The sequence below is a fragment of the Coccinella septempunctata genome, chromosome 3, assembly GCF_907165205.1.
Source record: "Coccinella septempunctata chromosome 3, icCocSept1.1, whole genome shotgun sequence".
NCBI lineage: Eukaryota > Metazoa > Arthropoda > Insecta > Coleoptera > Coccinellidae > Coccinella > Coccinella septempunctata.
Window position 1 is genome coordinate 25069158 of NC_058191.1, and position 17595 is coordinate 25086752.

General features: G+C 34.9%; 1 protein-coding gene across 2 annotated transcripts in view; it reads right to left on the reverse strand.

Annotated features, from left to right (window-relative positions):
* Nucleotides 1-1300: 1300 nt before the first annotated feature.
* The window catches only part of LOC123309146 (protein TIS11), a 43073-nt gene continuing 26778 nt past the window's right edge, over nt 1301-17595 (reverse strand). Inside the window, exons 1-4 of one of the 2 annotated variants that reach the window (XM_044892100.1) lie at nt 12669-12947; nt 5178-5329; nt 4633-4859; nt 1301-2500 (exon numbers count right to left, since the gene is read on the reverse strand). In XM_044892100.1, the coding sequence (XP_044748035.1) occupies nt 2157-2500; nt 4633-4859; nt 5178-5329; nt 12669-12728 (783 nt within the window). In that variant the 5' untranslated portion in view covers nt 12729-12947 and the 3' untranslated portion in view covers nt 1301-2156. Of the gene's footprint in view, nt 2501-4632; nt 4860-5177; nt 5330-12668; nt 12948-17595 lie in introns of those variants that run through there. The other variant, XM_044892101.1, reaches the window with a different exon arrangement.

Sequence of the window (17595 nt, forward strand, 5' to 3'; positions counted from 1 at the left end):
TATTTGGCGGAGGGTCCATCCAAAAATTAGATGACAAAACAAAATAATCATTTATCTATGTATCCAGGGAACTGTTGTTTACTCATTTATTTTGTACCTTTATGAGAACAAGAGAAAACTTGATGTACAGAATAATGATTATTAACACTCATGAGAATTTTTCAGCTTCCAGCTCTCCAAATTGGTTCAGTGAGATAACAGAGATCGATGGCATATTTTTGTTGAGTCGGTCTGAAATTTGAAAGGTGGATTTCAATTTGACCAAATTTCCCCAAGTTATTGAACGTAAATATGGCTGTGGTCCGCATATACATTTTGGTCTCTTGGTTTCTTTTGGTTAGTAAGTGGGCGGTCCGGTCCGTATATGTTGCATTCCTGACAAATTCGGTTCAATATCTGTAACCAGAGACCCAGTTTGCCTCTGCTGTCACCAGAGCATTGTATACAGACCACAGTGGTTTTTATACAATGACCAGAGTAATCGCTCTGGTAACTTTCGGTTACAAAATATGTATATACGGACCATACGCTTTATGTAATTCCATCACTAGCAGCGCTATTTGAAGAGAATCCTTTTCTTGAGGATGGGATATTGGCAGAGTTTCAGCTGTCATCTGTTAGAGGGTGCTCATTGTGATTTAAAAATACATTATTTGAACAAAGATTTAATCTTTGTATTTGAATAGGTAATGCAGATATATTGAAGAGAATGCTGATATATCTATTTTAGCAGATTTTTTCAATTTATAAAAAAAAAATCGAGTTATATTTCAGTATATAGTGACATCTATAATAGATTAGGTTCTTATCAAGGTCCTAATAGTGAGAAATAAAGGGGGGGAGGGTACTCAACATTCTAGATAGATAAATTTGTGGTTAATTAGCGACTTCTTCACAACAATCTAATAGTCCGGAATAAATGTCCAACCAAGATTAGATATTCTTTGTTACTAGTATTGGTGAATGCTTTTAATAATACCACTCAAGTTTTGAAAATGTACCCCAAAAGATTAAAGCTGGCACATCTTATAGATTCGCCAGTTGAATTTAAATAAACAGTGTTCCAACAAACTAGCCATATGATTGACTTGACCAAAATCCTCCAGTCTGCCTAGTATGAAAAGTTCATAGCAATTATGCTTCGAATGACATATTGCAGATAACTAAATTATTTGAAAAAAAGTTTGCCACAATTGAAACATCTATTCTGGGTATATTTCTATTTACATTTGCTGAATTATCAAACCTCCAAGACTCTTAGAGGGTGGATGGGGGAGACAAAAAAATAAAACACGATATATTAAGAACAAAATATAATTTATTAATATAGATACACAGCTAAATATAAATAATATATGCAGGTATAGCGCCCCTATACAAAATTCACTGGACGCATCTTATGCTCTTACCAATGAAGGCTAGCACAATCGTCTCATATTGCCATAAATAAGTTACATATAAATTATAATAATAAAATAACTACAAACATAAACTTGTTGCAAATGAGGAAAACACACAAATTAAATAATGTTTTAAATAACAAAAAAATCATATTCTCTCATCGGTCACAAGGCACACAAGTAAAAAAGAAAAATGAAGAAACATGAGAAAGTTTAATAAAAAAAATAATAAATTAATCTTCGATCACGGAGGAATGTTACAGAAATCGAGACCGATGACTGAAACCTAACCTAACTTGCACATTCATTAAAGAAAATTGCCAACATTCGTAAAAACTCACCTCTAGCTGGGGGATGCTTCGACTGACAATAGAAAGCTTGACGAACTATATAAAATCAAAATTGACTTCTCAACAATAAACTGTCCAAGAGTAATCCGAAAATCACATAGGATGTTCGAGGAGAAAGAAAATAAAGATCAAATTTTGACAAAGGAAAATCTTCCCTTGTGATATAAGCCAAAGTTAATAAATAAAAGATGATTCAAATGAATTCAAAGAAAATGAAAGCTTAAAAATAGTCGAGTCTTCTACATCAACCGAAACGCACCTTATAAAAATAATATAATTTTAAAATCACACAATATTGAAATCACTCCGTCTGCTTGACGGGATTAAACATAAATAAGACACTGCTTTGAATTAAATAAGAGTCTTGAGTTTTAAGGCTTCAGGCTGAGGTAACTCTCACCATTCATTACAACATGAGTTCAGAGAGTTGCAACAACTGAGCTGTGGACAATCTGTTGAAAACAGGCAGTCTGTCCTCGTTTATTGGAGAGTGCAGTTCTGGCTCGCTGCTGAAGAACGAACCCATTGAGGAGGTTGGTGATTGACTAAGGCTGCATGGGGGGCTGGGGCTGTCTAACGACAGGCTGGGGCTCAGGGCAGCAGGCCTCGACCTTGAGATATTTGATGTCAAGCTGTTTCTGGATAACATGAGAGGTGGTGAAAGGGCGGGTACCATACCTTTTGCGTTCATTAGCGCTTCTTCTTGGTTATGAACAAAGTGACATCTAGGACCATATGGACAAAAACCAGCTGAAACAAAAATTTTATGAAATATTTATGATAGTTGAAAAGATATAATTGCAGATAATTGTGATCTTTTGGCACAAGTTGAGATGGCTATGAATAATTTGCAACATTACTGAAACCTGAGATCTGAGATACAAAAATTTCGGCGGCTATCTTCCATTTGCAGGAAAGCATTAAGATTTGATGCCCCATTAAAATTTAAAACTGTAATTTTTTAAGGGAAAAATGGTGAATTAACATTTTGATGTAGTATTCAAATTTAACGCCCTTTCCTGAAACTGGAAGTATATCTCTCAAACGACAATTATAATCCAGCGATGTTATGTTTAGTTGAAGACATTGATGGCCGGCCAAAACGAGGAAAGGTCTTCACCACGTACAGATAATGAAACGGATTCTCCTTAAGCCTTATGTAAGATTACCCAAGCTTTCGCACCATAAAAATTTCAATCCTCATTTTTCTTTTCAAAAAAGACATTTTTAAATTTTAATGGGGCATTAAATCAGAAATGTTCCTGCAACTGCGCTCTTCCACCCACGGAAACTCAAAATGCCCTTCAGAATAACAAGATAAGTCTATGAGACCACACATCTGTGTATCTTTTAAACGGCGTTGCATTCAGCCAGAGTACCCAATTTTTCGAATGCCATAGATATTTTTCATTTTTGAATATCAACTTACTAGAAAATTGCCCCTTATACGAAATAATATGACAAATACTTTCATTTCCCAAAATGGTCAAATATTCATTTGTGTGCGTTGAAAATTTACAATTTCAAGACTGATATTTTTGTGGTAGGTAATGGTCATAATGAAGAAACAGGCAGATTTGGGTGGAATTTTGTGTTCAAGATTCACTACATCAATGAAAAACTATATTTCGAAAGTACTTTCATTAGATTTAATCTTTTGTGAGATATATCTCAAAGTAATTTTATCGATTTCCAATCGCCTGTATCTTTTCAATCGAGCCGAATTGGAAAAGGTTATGAAAAAAGTGTTTTTTCTATCTCAGGACTCTTCTGTTTGAATATATGTACAAGTCAAAGACTCTCCGTGTATACTCAGGGTGCAACCGCTTCTGGAATGGAGTCGAAATATTTGCGCATGTTTTATTACAAAAGCTTACGATTGGAAAATAAATCGAGCTGTTGAACTCAAATTTTCAATTGGAAGAAGCAAAATTTGGAATTAAAATTTTGGCGAAGTTCAAAACTGAAAATCAACTATTCGGGATGAAAAAAGCTCTTCAATGTCACTGAGAGACTATGTGAATAAAAATGGAACTCGACATTTTCAAATTTATTCATTTATTTATATGTATATGTTCAAACAATTGTCAGCATAATATCCTGTTTTAGGAATTCGGAAAGAACAGACTTGCATTGAATAGCAAACATTTTCAATGCAAATTGACGGAATTTTTGTTATTTCATCAAATGGGTAATAATTAAGTGAAACGAAATGAAAAATAATCTGTTCAGCACTATACCCAGCAGTTCACTAATTGACCCCGTACATCTACTGCGAGATATAACAATGAAGAAAAATTATGAAAAGAAAATTATAAACACTCTATATGTGATTATCGAGTGAAATTTCTAAATCCTTATTCTGAGCATAAACAAACAATTTTCTACAGATGGGGAATATGGAATATTTATAAAAAAAAACTTTCTTTCAATTTAAACCTAAGTACTAAGACTTAAAATTAACCCGAACAAGTTACAGGATTTTAATGATATGAAAAATTCAGGTGATTCAAGATTCATGTTTGTGAACAGTATAGGCGTATAGGAAATTTCGGATCTGCTGACTTTGATAGGACCGCTGGGGCACAGATGTGTTGATTGGGTTCATGATATGGCGATATTTTCTCTAGACTTACAACAAACAAATTGAGGAAATATTTATACCAATTTTGAATGTTGATTTATTTGTTCAGAATTTGAGTATTACTTTATTTCAAATACATACTTTTTCTACGTTGTATTGAATTTTTTGTTTCTATGACTGAACTACAGAAATTATTCAGATCTTTTGAAACCAGCTGCATATATGGACTTTCTAGGCCTGCTTCGATATGAATTATTCTTAAAGTGTATATGGAAATTTCTATTTTCAGCGCTCTTACCTGTATGATATGTTCGACATAGCTCAGTTTTATACTTCGGATGGCGCGCCAGACTTCTTAATTCTCCAATACCATGTGCAAACTGACATTTGTCACCGTATTTGCATACGCCGAATTCTTCAAAAGGTCTGCACAGCTCCGTCTTGTATCTAGAGGTATTGCTGTTCACGGAAGCGCCGGAAACAATGCTGGCCGGAGAAACGGAAGGTGCGGGCGCTGACTGAGTCCTGGAAAAAAAGAAAAACGAACGTGAATCCGAGATTTCTCCTCAACGTCCCTCATAGCGACACCAACATAAGGCGAACAATTACACGATAAGTTGCTCAAGCCATGTGTGTAAGCGTTTCTAACGTTCCTATTACACTCCTGTACGATTGCCACATTTTATAACGAAGCGTAAGCTGCACTTTCACTTTTTACAATATCATTCACACGGGGCAAGACTAAGGAGTTAAATTTTACTTCAGATGAAGCATTCTCGAGTTGTATAAACTCATCTGGCTCTGGCAGCTTGATTAACGGTAAAATGCAACATTTCTTCTTACCTTTCGAGACGGCGGTGTTGATGGTGCGTTGCCAGACTTCCGAGTAGAGTTGCAAGTTCTTGGGTCCCAGGATTGGATGCCATTCTCGACAGGGTGAGACGTACTGCATTTGTACCCACTGACAAGTGCTGATCCGATCTTGCGACGCTGTTCTGGAAGAAGAAGGAAAAAATTAAAATTATTTTCAAGATTCTTCAGGTTTAAAAATTCTATGATCATAATTTGACGTCGAGATTTAAATGAGCCATCGAGTCTTCACTCAAAATGTCAAAGCGACAACTTTCTACGCGATTATCATAGAAACGAAAACATATCAACCTTGTAGCTCGGTTCCTTCACGGTATGAACGATTAAATGATATAGTTCCAGCTGAGAATGCAGCCGCTTTCACTTTCAGAGAGTGAATCTTCACGCTACGTACGGTAAAATATCTCGGATGGCGTATGATCTGCGATGCCCATTTACCAAATCGAAATTAATTAACCTTTCAGACATAACAGTAATTACTTCATTCTCCACACTGGCGCATTCGTTGAACCTCACTAACCCACTTTTTCCAAGAATTGCAGGTTCCCCATTTAAAAATAGTTTAATTTCTCGCATCAAATTCTTCAATCAGAGAGAGTAAATTATCTCTTAACACCAGTTTAGAGAGGTGTGTGCTCTATGCGAGAGAACCAGGGATTACATGACGTATTCTTCGATTAGACTTTCGCTCCTGGATTTCACACTTTCAATTCCTATGATTAATTTCTCAGCTCTTAATGAGCGAAGGTTGTAAAATGATACCGCGAATTGAAACGTCAGCGTTGTATGTGGAATAATTGAAATGGACGAAATAACAATCGCTCCATTATTTGTGTAATTTTTTTATCGTGACACAAACTGACGCTCATTATGGTTCCACTTCTCGGTAAATGTTCATAACTCTTGTTTTTGCCACAGGCAGCACGTTACCTTACACTTCTTCGAAACGAGATGCTGGCTTTGGGATAATCGTTTTCTCAGAACGTGGATTTTTTCATTTGATCACGAACAGCCAGAATTCGATCTTCAGAAGAATATGATGTGGTTACAAACCGCTGCTTTTTCTGGGAAGCCTACCTAATGAATAGAAAGGTCTCATTCCCAATTCCTATGCAATTAATGCATATTAATAATAATTTGAAAAAAATCATGTTCAGTCAGCAGTCACTACGAGCGAATGAAGTAGAATTACAAATTCCTTCACCTATACATATTTTTAGTTCTAACAATACGGTTGACAACAAGACCTACAACATTTAAAAAAATGTACTATAAGTTTTGAGTAGTAGTACTTATTTACAAGCGACAATCAGGTTTCGACAATTGCTCTTGTTTCTCGAATTTCTCTAACTCGAGAGAACATGAGAATTTCAAGTAACCGAATGAAGTCAAAAACGAATCGTAACGAGACATGTGAATGGAATGCGGACTCAAGTTGTGAGTTATAAGCGGTGAAAAATAAAACAGTCATGGAGAAGACTGTGGAATTTTGAAATTTCCACATTTAAACTATTTGATGGTTACTTCCCACATTGGATACAAATTGTGAATTTAGCTCTTAGGATTCTTTTTCGGCAATTAATATATTCTTCAACGGCTTAAAAAGGCCGGTTTTCCAGACATATTCATATATTTGGAATTCACGAATAATACTTTGGTGCAAATTGAGTGCCACTGTTCAGAGACAAAAAATCAACCTTCAAAATTCATCTAACAGGCCAACAGATCAACCTCTTCGGCTGTTTTCTTCTTCTTTCCGATCTGGCGATCCGGTTATTCGTTTGGCATTTTTCTCGGCCCCCAAGACGCAGCGGTTGGTCACAGAGAGAGATTTCCCTACTCTCTTAATCAGCTGATTTTCTTTTCTTAATTTCTTACCTCTCCCACTCGCTACTTTCGTATATGTTTCGTATATGTTTATTCCGACAACGAATATTAAATTCAAGAATTAATGAAAAATCGAAATTATGTTGATAATAGCCGAGTTAATAGCCCATTTAGTAAGATTTAGTGCAGCCGAAGGTTGGTATTGGGAGTCACACTGACTCATAGAAAGATATTTCGAAATTTGTTTATATTCCTCGTACGAAAAGATTTGGAAATTAATTGCATTATTTCGATGCTGATTCATTTGATCATAGTTTGAGTATTTTTTTAATTCAATTACTTTTCTAGTTTATATTCATTTGATTTCTTTGACTAAAACTACAGAAAATTTCATTAATATTTTATAACCAAAAAGTAAGCTGCGTTTGTATCTTCAAAGCCTGTTTCGATGGCGTCTTTCAAATAAATTTCGGTCTAATAATTGATGATTTCTTCATAGAAGTTTCAATTTCGACGTTATATCGGTACTCCTGAAAGATAAGCACTACGTTCGAACAAGAATTTTTTGAACACAAAATGACTGAAATATTGTAACAATACATTTTTAGCTGCAGAGAAATGTTAGACTCCAGGTTAATTTCACCATTATAGTTCTTCATTCCAAAAAATAAAAGATGTGAAATAATCGAAACTAGTGAATATAATTGTACGTGGGATTTATCGGGCTATTTCCATTTTTCGATTATTCCATTCCTGCAATGGATTTTCTATCGCGCAAACAACGATAACTCCCCCACCTCCAAAATTCGCGAGAAGGCAAAAATCGAATAGGAACCGATTAGTTTTCAATGAAAAATATCAACTCGACGAAAACCACATAATAGGAAGGTGAATAACACTGATTAAATGTTTATCAACACACTTCATCAAAACATAAATAGGAAAGGAATGGAACCTGACCCACGTACAGGAAATACTCTTCGTTTTCCCTTGGTAAGTTGAACTGAAGGACAATTTATTGAAATATTTCAAATCGTATCGAGTTGACGCGCGATTTATGGACCTCTTAGTCTTCATTTCGAAAGCCAACTTGGTAAACTAATTGTAAGTCGATAAAACTGACAGGATAGACAAGTAAAGCGACCTCGATCCATCACTGTTAGAATAATAGAAGAGATCACAGATCATGGTTGCGATGAATCATCCAAATCTGTGGTTGCACGGTACTAAAATCAACTAACCATGTTTCCTGCGACATATCCGAGAAACACAACCTTCTAGATCGAACCAACAACGATATCACTTAATGAAACTTCTCGTCAACAACACGGAGAACCACAAGTGAAATCCTTTACACGTTCACTTTCACAAAACACCGAATCACATATCAACCATCGGTTTTCATCCGAAAGCGAAACATCCGATAAACGGTAGAGAAAACGAGCTGGGGGTTGTTCAGGAACGGAGCAAGGCCCTCTGGACGGTCAGCATCCCAGCTAGGCGTACTTTCATCTGCCTTCGACGAACAATCGGTAAAAGTTGTGGACGTTCCAAAAGCCTACTTTCTCGAAGTGGCTGTGGCGGCGGTTGACAAAAGCGAATCGCGCTCCCGCCTAGCGTGAAAGCAAATAGTGGGAGACACGTGGTTGGTTGTGGAACCACAATCTTTCGCCTCTCTTCACTGAGCCACCGAATTTGGGAGCTTTAGAAAACATGGCAAATTTTGCACATAGATACATCAATTCCCAAGAATCTTTCCTTTCTTCTGTCACTGTCAACGGCAAGACCATAGATACACTTGGATTCAATTAGTCTATGGTCATGATCGCTATGAGACTGACAGTTTCAAAAACAAAAGTCCTGCTCATTTTGAGCTGAGCATATAGTCCTCTAAATAGGATTTTTAGATTTAATCACCAAATTTTTAATCTTGAAAAGAATTTTATTGAATTTGGGAGTATCAGTTGAATGGAAAACTAACCGAAGTGATTTGAAGAAAGAGTCCAGACTTGCGAGGGACTTTCTAAGCGCAGAGAAGTTAAAGAGAAAACTATATCTCCACTTCTTGGAATCTTGTAATCGTTGGTCAAAGCCGAAAATCAAAGATCTCCTCATGATCTGAGGAGACTCGAAAAACACCAAGACAGGACGATTATGAAGCCAATTTGTCATTCTTTATTCATGAAAGACGTAAGCGCGAGGCTACTTTCACTTCTTAATCGATGGACCTAGACTTTCACTTTCAGGAAGTTTGTTTCTTTCCCACTTCCTCGTTGCAACAAGGCGAACCATGCCGAGACCTTCCACTCTGTGGTTTCGAAACGATATTCAGCAGCTATTACAAAGAAAATAATTCGCCATTCATTGCGAGAAATCGACACTGTTAACGCCTACCAGAGATTAAAGAATTGTTAATTGAATCTATTTCAATGAATAATAATCAGTACCGGATAGCTCTGATATATCCCATTACAATGATTCCTTGATCAATTTGAATTAAGAGGATAACTTCATGGCGCCATTAATCCACTTCATTTCTGTAACTAGTACGGAGTTATGAACGTTTTTTATCGCGTGGAATTGAAACGAGCAACAATTATTATTCCTAGAACAATGGGTCACGTGGCATATCATAAATGAATGTATATCGGAGTAAATATTTTCCTTGAATATTTAGGAGAGCCGTTATCAATCACGCAAAATGAATCCGAATGTATTTTATGGGCTTGTTTTTCTATGCCTCTTCAGTGTTGCCAAATCGAAAGTGGAAATTATAAAAATTGACCTTGTTTCGCGAGTCGAAGTGGAATTCAATCCAATTAGTTAGAATTTTTCGTATTGAACCCACTTAAATAGTCTTGCGACCCTTATTCTTTGTCCCCCTGAGCAGCTTCTTCCCGAACAAAGTGGATAATACAGGTACAACGACCTTGAGAACAGGTAGAGCACGTTTTAGAAAATGTCAGGTAAAAGCCACCTGTTGATTAGTCCAATGAATTGTTATCCTTTTATGACAAATTCTAATTGAACTGTTCACGCAGAGTAATTGAAATCTGGAAAGTCGAGATGTTTTATTTAGGATTAATTATGAAAAAAAATTAATTTTGTAGCTCCTACAGCTTAACAAGCTGAAATTTTCATCTTTTATTAGTATTGAAATTATATTACTGACTGGAAATTGGTAACAATTTTACAAATTAATAATTATTATCCAATTTAGACAAAGCCTGTATTATGTTAAAACATTCATTGACTTTTTTCTCAAAGGAATTGAATAAAAAATTCCTGAAACAATTAAAGTGAAAAAATTCAGATTCACTGCGTATGCAAAGGTATCATTACCTTATCCTTGCATTTCATCTTCAAATTGAATAAACATACGCAATTTACTTAGGTGAGGGGCAAATTGTCATTCCAACATCATCAAAAAATTAAATGTGGAAATTTCCAGAGGACTATTCACCTCGAGATTCACCTTAAACGAACAAGTTCAGTCATAACATATAATATAAGCTGTCTACTTCAAGTACATAGTACTTGTTGATTCTACGTTTCCAATAGAACAGGAAAATTGCTTTCCGTATAAAACAACGAAAAAAATTAGTTTAACGATCAAATCGAAATTTATGTACAAATTATTCAACGATAAATAGTCCATAACCAGAACAAAACACAATAATGTTTGTTTACCTATTGATTTAGGAGTTATTGTTGGAATGTTTTTGGTTCCGAAATATAAAAAAGATAAGTAACTATCGAAGGAAAAATCATTCTCCTAAAATACTCAAAATCTAGTAGATTGAAATGGAGAATCTATAAGTTGATAATCGAAGTTCCTGGAGTTTGTAAGACGAAACAAAAATAATCTGAAAGAAGTTTGAACTCTGTCAATAATTTCAACAATTAAATGAAGGGAAAGTAATCTGGATGCCTAATATAATGTCAGACTGCATGCAAGTTAGCTTCAGATTTAATTCTTTCAGCAACATCAGGACAAATATGAAGAGCTCACCCTGATATATCTTGACCTTCCTCAAAACGATCGGATAGATTTTGAATTCTAACCGCAATACACAAGTGTATTGTGTATAATTTATTACATGAATACCCAGAAAATACGAGGTATTCGAACATTGAAGAAGACGATACAAATACAAAAATACGACTGTATTAGATTTACTTCAAATTTCAGATCACAATACGTATTTCGTCATTGAAGAGTTTTGCCAATTCACAATGCCCATGCTTAAAATAACCCGAAATCTAGGGAAAAACTGTCTTTCTGTCATAATTCGAAAGTAAACCAAAAATTTCAAGAATCTTGTGAAGTTTGAATGTAAGTCAGAAATTCAAAGTGCTAATAATTATCAATCGATTATTGAATACGATGAACGCTAGGGCCTAAAGAGTTATTAATTCAACTAGAAATGAAAATTATCTAATGCACACTTATTTTCAGTTCTACTTCCAATATACACTCATTTTACTTGAACATAGGGATTACGACGCACCTAATTTGTGGGAAATTTAATAGACCATGGGAAACATGACTTGATTTCAAATCTAATATACCTATCAACATCAACAATATACCTAGGCAATATTACCTAGGTAAATATTTGGCCGATTCAATAATCTATGCATAACTGAAGGAAAATGACAAATTATAAGCAACTTAAAATTTCTCCGAATGAAACAAAGTTTCTAAAATTGACTCAACGTCAGGCCAGTGCTGATAATATATACTGATATAGTTAAAAGTATCTAGTCATTAATGTGAAATCGGGTGATCCTCTAATGTGATGGAAAATTAAATCTGAAAGATTCAGTAGTAGTACATCATACCGGAATTTCAATTTATTAATATGTATTCGTAGGAATATTTTAGATATTGAATTTCTGCATCGTATTTTCATCACTTACTTGAAATAAATGAATGTTTCAGGGTGAAAACTGTTTTCTAGTTATTGACGATTGACTACTGAACTACTACTGAAGTCGGCGCCAACTTCACCGAATTGAAAAAAAAATATTTTTTTGGAGTGCAGGTAGCATTGCAAGAATTGATTGAAAACACGCTCAAAATCATTATTCAAATGATTTTCTTGATTTGAGAAAACTTTATATTCATCAACATCAATTCGCGTACATAAATATTCATCACAAATCGAGAATTTTAATTATCTTCAAATCCAGAAATATACGATATCAACTTTTCGTTCCTTGTACTGAAAGGATGTAAGAACATCGGAAAATATGATGTGAATTCAAGAAAAACACAGTTGGAGGTTCAAATGGGTGAACGCAATACAAAAACTTATTTATCGAATATGTTTTTCGTTTACTTCAGGTGATACCATAATAGTATTCCTACCAGAAATTTGTAGCTATGGTATAATCGGTAGGTGAATGTAGGTAAACCCACGACGTTCAAACCAGTCTACGATTTTATAGGAGGCTGCACAAGCATTTCAAACTCAACACGTATATCGAGACATTTCTACGTACATTTCTTATATGAGAAACACTTGTTGCATTCGAATCAACAGGTGTGCCAATCTTTCCATCGCCTAATCGCGACGTTTTCGTTCCGATAAGAACTAAGCTATTTAATCTACGTATGAAATAAGAACTTACTTTGATGTAGGAATCTCCGAAATCGTACAGGGTGTTTTGTTGCATTAGAATGGTAGACATATTCCTGCTGAAGATGAGAAAATGACGATGTTAAACACACACAATATTCTGTATCACAGACACAACGATATACTGCAGAACAGGGATAACTCGCTTTATCGATTTGATAATGTGTTTTTTCTATTATCAAATTCAGATACGTATAATCGCGCTTTTCCACTTAACGCAGCCTATATCGCGTGCTGTTCCGTTGTCGGTAATACTGAAACTGGAGTTGTATATTCGTTTTCAAACGGGTGTATTCGTTAACTCGAACTGCGCCCTCCCCACCATGCGCAATGAACGGATTCTTTTGAATTGAATGATGATGGTACGATTGGTACGGCTTGGAGGAAGAACCGCTCCTAAAATAAGTCTAGAGAATGTTTATCCGATGATCATCGATACGAAGGACCAAGGTCCGTGTATTTCTCATTATTTTAACAGTAGACGAGAGGAATAATCCATAATAAATCGTTCTTCAGAATTTTTCTCATTTTGGAATTTTTTTTTCGTGAAATCACTTGATAGTACACTGTAATTTATCTTCAGGTTGAGAAAATACCGAGTAGGTACTTCGGATTGAATCGTTCAGAGGTAATTAGGTACATCGAAAAGATTATATTAGTGATATCGGACATCAGTTTCCAATGAGAAATTGGGAATTGAATATCTGTTACGATTTCTCTATTGAAATGATTTTAAGTAATGGATTATTGAAACACCTTCGGAGAACTTTGTTCCTAAAAATTTTTCACTAATGGCAATTCGGTTGAAAAGTGAATAAACACGACATAATTGATCCTGAGGTAATAAATGACTTCTAGTTGATTTCTCGGAAAATATATACATATTTTTGATAAGAGAGAAGAATAGACACTACGAAAAAATTCCAAATAAAAACTGCTAATTGTAACGTGCGTGCAAATAGGTATATTTGACATCTAGTAGGAATTTTAATTTTGAAGGTCGTTCTGTGTTCAAACGTAATGCTTAGCTTGTACTTATGTGTAGATTGATGGCACATGGTTCCAGATTGAGCATATAATGATGTTAATATGTAAACATGTAAATAGTAAATGGCATAATTTCTGAGAACAAATTACAGTTTTCATAGAATCTGAAAGACCATAGAAAGTAGAATAAAATCAACCTTGAAAATTTTATAGTGTGCAGTAAACGTTGAACTTTTTGATCTTTTCGAAGTTCAATGCCACTAAATTAATATACAGGGTGTTTCAGAATAAGGTTCCGCACCTTCGGGATCTTATTCCTCAGATAATTTCGTAATACAAAGAATCTATGGACTATGGGTCTCTGACGCATTGTTTCTGAGATACAGGGTGTTCAAATTAAAAAAAATTGGTTTTTCGAAAATATTTGTGAAATCTTATACGTTTTTTTTTGTTTCGGTAGGTTCTGAGTACGCATTCAAAGCACATTAAATTTCATATTATATATTTTCGAAAAAACAACTTTTTTCAAATTTCAACACCCTGTATTTCAGAAACGATACGTCAGAGATTCATAGTCTATAGAATCTCTGTATTATAAAATCATCTTAGGAATATTTTTTTCAATTTGAAGCAGGTTTGACCAGCAGTCAGCACAGAATACTTCGAAGCCAACTGCCTTGTACAATAATTTATAAAGACATTTTATTTTAATTCTACTGCTATGACAAAATTACGAAGGCGTAGAAGGGCCACATAATATTTTAAAAATATTTTTCCTTAAATTCCGACTTTGAAGTCGGAATTTAGTTAAATTCCGAGTTCAAAGTCGGAATTTAACAAAATTCCGAGTTCAAAGTCGGAATTTACTAATTTCCGACTTCAAAGTCGGAATTTACTAAATTCCGACTTCAAACTCGGAATTTTATTCAGTTCCGAACTTCTACAGGGTGTTCTACGACGACGTAGATTTGTTCCTGTATTACAGTTTGCTTTTCTACAAATATTCAAATTCATATAATACAAGGTGTTCCCACATTTAATGAATGAATGAATAATTATGTACACAGGGTGTACATTATTATTTGAGTTTTCTTTTATGAGAGATCATAACAATGATATGACAACCTTTTACAGACATGACATGACGTGAATATTTTTTTAGACATAACTGTTCTTTAGATATATTCCGGATATTTTATGAAAAAATTTCCTTCTATTATTTACTCGTGAGGCTATCTCAATGGACAAGAAATCAGTACACCCCGAGGTACACCCGGTGTGCTTTGATGTTTCTTACATGAAGAGGTCATTACAACGGTGAGAAACTTGATGTGTTTTATTGGAGATAATTGTCATTAGTTCCATGTTTTTGAATAATTATGAAATTATGGTCGTAGACAGGTAGAGGTAAGGTTTGTAATAGTAACCATAAAATAACATTGAGCTCCCAGGCCACCCTCCCCTCTGTATATATGGAGAAATAATCGTCATAGAACAACACCCTGTGCATCTAGCCTGTATCGGTTCCGAAGTAAATAAAATTCCGACCTCAAAGTCGGAATTTTACTAAATTCCGACTTTGAACTCGGAATTTTGTTAAATTCCGACTTTGAACTCGGAATTTAGTTAAATTCCGACTTTGAACTCGGAATTTCGTTAAATTCCGACTTTGAACTCGGAATTTAGTTAAATTCCGACTTTGAACTCGGAATTTAGTTAAATTCCGACTTTGAACTCGGAATTTTGTTAAATTCCGACTTTGAACTCGGAATTTAACTAAATTCCGACTTCAAAGTCGGAATTTAAGGAAAAATATTTTTAAAATATTATGTGGCCCTTCTACGCCTTCGTACAAAATATTATTTTCGTTCAAATGTTTTCGAGATGAGCACAAATATAATATTTCATGCTTTCAATTCTCGGTACCACATCGAAGTCATGCTATGGAGTGCATTTATGCAATAACAATATTGTTAGTCATAATATTTCGTACACAGAGAACAATACGGAATTGAGACAGTTCGTCATTCCGATTTGACAATGGTCATCAAATCAGCAATCAAGATGCCGATGAAAATGCTGCATTATGGAAATTTATGTATGAAAAGAATATAATTTTAAATTCGCACCGAAGTAAATGAATTCCTGTCTTGTTAAACAATATAGTACAAAAATTTCGGAATTCAATCTATAACAACTAATAACAGGCAATAATTATTTGTTTCCAATAAACGTTAATTGCAGACTGACAGACACAAAATCATCAAATTTCATGATGTAATGATATTGAGTTACAGCATCCCATCGAATCGTACTTTTTCCCCTCCCACAAAACGGCCAGCCCAATGTTTACGTCCGTATGTGCCGTAAGCCTGAATAATATTGATATTAAATTAATTCAACGAAAAATACTGAGATTATTGTGATTGTTCGGGAATCCTTTCTCGAAAAGTGAAAATATGCTGGCAGGCATTGTTGGGTCGCGCTTCTTGCGTCTAGTAACCGAGGATGGTCGATAGAGTCACGATGATGTAACCGCAAGAGGCGTTCGAATTCGTTTAACGCAAGACGTAGACGCGTGAAATAGGTTTTGAATGATAATTTCGTTATTAGATAATGGGCGAGGAAGGTACGAGTTGTGGTATTCGTGAGAACTGATACCGAATTCGATCAATATATTTATATATTGATTGCAAGATATACCGTATTATTCAAAGATTAAAGATAATAATTTCGATAGCCTTCCAAAAAAAAAAACAGAAACGTGACTTTTTCAACAGCTTCTGAAATAATAATGACCAAAGATCACAGAAACTTGTGATCTGTGATAATGACAATCAAAACATGATTTTGTGAAAGCTTGAGAATAACTTCCGAGCATAGAATATCAACCTTCAAAGGACGAGTTCAGGAATTTTCGCCAACCTTGTAAATATTAGCGAAACTCCCTCTGGAAAGGCAATTTTTTTAAATCTATATGTGGCTTCATCTGAGTTCAGCATGTCTCAATTATCAAACAAACCTTGAAATGTTTCCGGTTATAATATCCAAATGGTTAGAAAATTGGATGGGTTTTCGAGTTCCATATCATACATGATCAAGATTTTCTTCAATGACCATGATTTTCGTTTAGATTCATGGGATTTCGAGTTTTTGACGGATCCTCAATTTGTTATTTCCAATAATGAAACTTTAGATTAGGAGGAATATTGAAAAATTTTTAGACTGCTAAAGAACCAAACAAAATCCAATGTCAAAATATTTTATTACTCAACATATTCTCCTCTTAATTGGATACATTTATTTCAGCCAAACGGCAACGTCTCTAGACCTTTAGAAAAAATGTTTCTTCTTGCTCTGCAAACCAGAACTCCATAGCTTTTATTAACTCCTCGTTGGAAGAAAATTAACGACCTTTTAAATATTTTTTCAGTTGAGGAAAGAAATGATACCTACTCGGATGGAGCCAGATCTGGTGAATAAGGATGGGTGTTCTAGTAATTCAAACCTTAAATCACGAATTTTTTGCAACATGAGATTTGTGTACAGGGGCGTTGTCCTTCAAAAACAAGACACCTTTGGATAGCTTTCCGCGTCTTTTCCTTTTAATATTTTCCCGTAGAGTGGTCAGTAATATCGAATAGTAATCTCTGGTTATTATTCTACCCTCATCCAAAAAATCAATCATTATTATTCCATGGCAATCCCAAAAAACTGAAGCAAGAACTTTTCCAGCAGATTTTTGGACACGAAACTTCTTAGGTCTTGGAGAACCAGAGTGTCGCCATTCCATCGATTGTTGCTTGGTTTCTGGATCGTAGAAATGTACCCAAGTCTCATCCATATCAACAATTCGGTTTAAGAAGTCTACATCGTTTTCAAATCGAGCACAGATCGAATGCGGTACTTCTACCCTTGCACGCTTTTGGTCA